The sequence below is a fragment of the Malus domestica genome, chromosome 11 (genome assembly GCF_042453785.1).
Source record: "Malus domestica chromosome 11, GDT2T_hap1".
Classification (NCBI taxonomy): Eukaryota; Viridiplantae; Streptophyta; class Magnoliopsida; order Rosales; family Rosaceae; genus Malus; species Malus domestica.
Genome location: NC_091671.1, coordinates 10780171 through 10785315, shown reverse-complemented (window position 1 = coordinate 10785315; position 5145 = coordinate 10780171). Strand labels below are relative to the sequence as shown.

Below are 5145 nucleotides of genomic sequence, written 5' to 3'. Positions count from 1 at the left end.
GAGTAGGTAAATTTTGTGCACACGCCAACATTTGAAGGGCCTTGGGGGCAAACTATAGTCTATACTAGAATTGATGCCCGCGCGCTGTCACGGGTCAAAAACTTTGTCATGTAATTAAAAAATACATATACAAAAGGGACAAGTAAAAGAGTCCATGAATTTCCATAGTGTACCAAGTTGGTAAAAATGTACTCCGACATGACTAGCTCAAAAGGAGATTTCTCCATTTTCAATATGGTTTATAGTCTGCAAATGTAGCGTCTCATTTTCTTCAGGCCTGCATTGACTTTAAACACGTAGGACAACACCAATCGCAACTGCAAATACTAACAACTGTGCAAAGGAATTATAAAGAAAACTCATGTACCATATAAGAACAAACCTCACAGCTGGTCTTAGTAACTGTTTTTTTAAAGAGACCCATTACAATGGGTTCTGAAAGAAAACAAAACATGTACATTTTCTCTGCCAAGTAAAATCTACTGCAGGTGATGAACAAAACACAAAGTTCTCAACTTTAATTTAATTATTATCAAATATTGAAGGAAATTAACAACTACCCAGAAATGTTTGCTCAAAATTAATTGATAATATGAATAATTTAATTACACAACATCTATCTGCCAAGTGATTTACAACGGCTGATGAACAAAACCCAAAGTTCTTAGCTTAATTTGATCTCACCATTTAATTGGAAGAAATAAAAAATTACACAGAAATGTTTGCACACAATTAATTGATGAAACGACCAATTGGGCAATAAAAAATTAATGGTGCAGTGAAGACAATAAAACACGACCTACTACTCCCTCCAGCTCCGTCCCAAGGCTGCATGGCTCTCATTCACCAAACCCTCACCTAGACCCATCCCAATCCGTCCCAAACCCATAGAACAAAATAAACCTTCCAAAATTATCCTTTGTAACTCGAATCTCGTCTCACTTTATCCTTTGAAACTCAAATCTTGTCTTACTTTATCCTTTAAAACTCAAATCTTGTCTTGAACTCAAAAAGGAAAAGAAAAAAAAAAACAAGAAAGAAGAATACATTCTGTTATTGATAATTGGAAGGCCCACACCTTTGTAATTTCCAGTCCAACCCAACCCAAAAGCCAGCTCCACCCAAGCTCCAGTGTTTATAGGCCTACTAAGAGTTTGGGCCCTCAAACTCAAAGACTAATCTTTCAAGTTCAACCGCAAGAAAACTGAAATTTTCTTGACCCAAGAAAAAGAATAAACCAAAACTTGACTTGTGAATTCTTGACTTTGCTTTTTCCACAAATAATTTTTTTTAATACCTTGATAAGTTTACATTAAGAAGGGAGAGTTGGACTAAACCACACAATGTGCAACCTAATTTGGTATTGAATTCGTCATTCACGAAATTCGAACCTAAGATCTATCGCTTTCAAATGAAGAAGAATACCATCAGACCAACCTAATTTGGTATCAAATTCGTTATTCATGAAATTCAAACCTAAAATCTCTCACTTTGAGATGAAGAAGAATACCAATAAATCGGGTTTACACGTTCAAATTTGAACGATGAAAAGTTGAAAGAAACGATGAAAAGTTGAAAGAAAATCAAAAGAGGCTAAAAACACAAAAAGCGAAAGAGTGCGGTGGCGGTCAGGCACTGGTTGTTGTGGTACCAAATGGCCCCTCCATAGCTTTCTCTCTCCATTTTCAGGCGGTCACTCCACCCTTTCCATTTCCATCTCTCTCTTCTGCGTTTGTCAGCTTGAGAACTCCGCAGGGCTTTCTTCATTTTCTTTCTGTAAGAGGATTAAAAGGAAGGAAGAAAGAGATGGAGGGTGCGCAAAAAGAAGGGATTCCTCTGTACGGAGGCAAGTATATACAGTACAACATTCTGGGTAATCTCTTTGAAGTCTCCGCCAAGTATGCTCCTCCTATTCACCCAGTCGGTCGCGGTGCTTATGGCATCGTTTGGTATCTCCCTCCCTCTCTCTCTCTCTCTCTCAACTTTTTTGCGTTCATTTTTTACATTGGTTTTGGTCTAGAAGTGGTATCTGTTTGGATTCTGGGAAAAGCAGGGTTATATTTTTGAGCATGAAATTGAAATGTTTGGTTTCAAAATTGAAATGGGAAGGCTTTAGCTTTGTGGGATTTTGCTTTTCTTGGGCCCCAAAAGGATAGAGTTTGGATTCCTATACTGTTGCTGCATGTTTTGATCAATTTTGAGAGGTTTCATGGGGAGTAAGTGTTTTTACTCAATGAGAGGTTAATGTTTTCCATTTGGCAGCTGTGCAACAAACTCTGAGACAAAGGAAGAAGTTGCAATCAAGAAGATTGGGAATGCATTTGACAATAGGATTGATGCGAAGAGGACGCTTCGAGAGATAGAACTCCTTTGCCATATGGATCATGACAATGTAAAACCTTTTGCATTCAGTCACATATCACATGTCCAAATTTAGCTAAATGATAACCAAAAATTGAAATTTTTATTGAAGAAGGTTTTGTTGTTAAGAATAGTTGAACTTGCCTGTTAGATTGTTTAACTGTGAATTAGAAATAATTGCATTGTTGTTTTGCAGGTTATCAAAATTAAGGACATCATAAGGCCGGCAGATAGGGAAAAGTTCAATGATGTTTACATTGTGTATGAATTGATGGACACTGACTTGAATCAGATAATAAACTCCGGCCAGGCCTTGATAGATGATCACTGTCAAGTAAGTTGCTTGTTTTTATATTGTGGACATTGTTTTGAAGGAAATCCAGACGTAAACATTAGACATAGGGGAAGGCAGAATGAATATTTGATTACTACTAGTTTTGCTGCAATTATGAAATTTCTTGGTCGTGTTTGGTTATCTCTCCGTCTCCCTCTTGGGATGATATGTAGACTATGTATTGGTCATGTTGTATTCGCAACATATATAGTATGAATTACCTTGTAAGTTCTGTTGAAATAAAAGTTTAGATCATTTAAGTTTTAAGCAAAATATAATGTTTCTGGCAGTATTTCCTGTATCAATTACTGCGAGGATTGAAGTACATACACTCTGCAAATGTTTTGCACCGCGATCTGAAACCAAGCAACCTGCTTCTCAGTGCAAATTGTGACCTTAAGATTTGTGACTTTGGGCTTGCAAGAACTACATCAGAGACAGATTTCATGACAGAATATGTTGTAACTCGTTGGTATCGAGCCCCTGAGTTACTACTCAACTGTTCAGAATACACTGGAGCAATTGATATTTGGTCAGTAGGGTGCATCGTCATGGAGATTCTTAGGAGGGAACCACTGTTTCCCGGTAAAGACTATGTTCAGCAGTTGAGTCTTATAAATGAGGTAAATGCATTTTCCATCGTATTCTATAGCAACTCTTGAACTTGATAGATGTGATTTAGTGGAAGCAGAGTATTGTTTATCGTCGATATTCTTTAGAAGGGATGTCAAAACTAGTTACAAAATTTGGAAGTTTATGCTGTTAACTTTATGATTTTGATGTTTCAATTTCTTGATTGTTCAAATACAGCTCCTAGGTTCACCAGATGAATCAGATCTTGGCTTTTTAAGAAGTGATAATGCTAGGAAGTATGTTAAGCAGCTCCCACATGTCCCGAAGCAACCCTTTGCCGAGAAATTCCCAAATGTCTCGCCACTGGCAATTGATCTTGCAGAAAGAATGCTAGTTTTTGATCCAAGCAAACGTATTACTGGTAAGTCTCTTACTCTTAGCATTTAATAACACTCAATCTGGAATTTTCTCATTCATTTTCAAGGTACTAAACATCTGTCTTTTTCATTTACTATGCATGAAAAGTGGAGGAAGCACTGAATCATCCGTTTTTATCAAGTCTTCACGAGATCAATGAGGAACCTATTTGCCCATCTCCATTCGTCTTTGACTTTGAGCAGGCATCGCTGGATGAAGAAGATATAAAGGAGCTTATATGGAGGGAGTCACTACGCTTCAATCCGGATAATATGTTGGGATAATTTTCTCAACTGTGGCCTGTATTCTCCTTCTGTTGTGTTTTCACTGACCAGCATCGTGTTTGAAGGATGCTTTTGGTAATGGAAGGTTGGTAATGTATCTCATATGTTTGAGATTCTATATGAGAAGGTCAACTAGGGAGATGGGGTTCTCCTTCGCATTGAGAGGATGAAACGACAGTTTGTTAACAAGAGTGGTATCGTTGTGTGAAGCGTCTGTAATCTGGATTCATTCAACCTAAGAATCTAGTAAGAGTTGAGGGTTGGTGTGTAGAAGAGATGGCTTCGTTCTCCCGGCCTTCGTTGGTTTTCGATGTGTTTTTATATTGTAAAATCCAATATGATTCAACAGTTTTAACCAAACGAAAGTGAAAGTAAAGGATATACCAGTTTGTTTTCATCTTTATATTTGTTTGGCTTGGAGTTTTTTATGATAGCCTTTTGAGTAAATTAACATTCCTTTCGGTCCTAATGAAACGTATTACGCTCATCACTAAAACGCAAACGCAATTTATGACGTTCTTGCCACTCCAAAATCAATAGTATTATGGTCTAGTTGTTTTTCTTTTTATTTATAAATGAGAGGTCTTAGGTTCGTATTTCATGAGAAATCTTAGTTTGAATCTCATGATTAGTGAGTTCGATACCAATTCTTTATACTAATGGGGGTGGTCTTCTACCAAAAAAAAAAAAAAATAGGGGGTGGAGGAGTAGATATGTGGTTCAAATACGTCTTTAGCGAGAATCGAACCTAAGACTTCTAACTTATAAGTGAATAAAATTTCCACTAGACCATAGTACTAAGTGACCTATTCAATTCGGGTTTTAAGTGGCAAAACCTAAATCGAATTGAACTAGGCAAAAATTGATTTTTCGGTTTTTTTTTGTTGGGCTCTGTTTAGTTCACCGGTTTGCTGGTTCATATGTCCACCCCTACTAGCCGAATTTAGATCATTTGCTTGTTTTTTCCCTGCTAGGATCTGTTTTCATTAGGCTTTTTAGCCAAAATGGTCCCTAAGATTTGCATAACACATCACTTTCGTCATTGAGATTGAAAATCAATAGAAATTGTCCCTGAGATTGTCCACCATCCTTTATTTTGGTCCCTGAGATTGTCCACAATGGGCAAGCAATAATGTGATTTAAATTTGCCCTTAGCGAGAATTGAACCTAAGACCT

General features: G+C 37.1%; 1 protein-coding gene across 1 annotated transcript; it reads left to right on the top strand.

Annotated features, from left to right (window-relative positions):
* Positions 1 to 1680: 1680 nt before the first annotated feature.
* Positions 1681 to 4366, top strand: LOC103447828 (mitogen-activated protein kinase homolog NTF6-like). The gene is given in 6 exon segments (NM_001293844.1): positions 1681 to 1949; positions 2263 to 2392; positions 2558 to 2695; positions 2986 to 3318; positions 3506 to 3689; positions 3794 to 4366. Coding segments are annotated over 6 exon segments (1104 nt in total). The 5' UTR covers positions 1681 to 1806; the 3' UTR covers positions 3970 to 4366.
* The last annotated feature ends 779 nt before the right edge of the window (positions 4367 to 5145 follow it).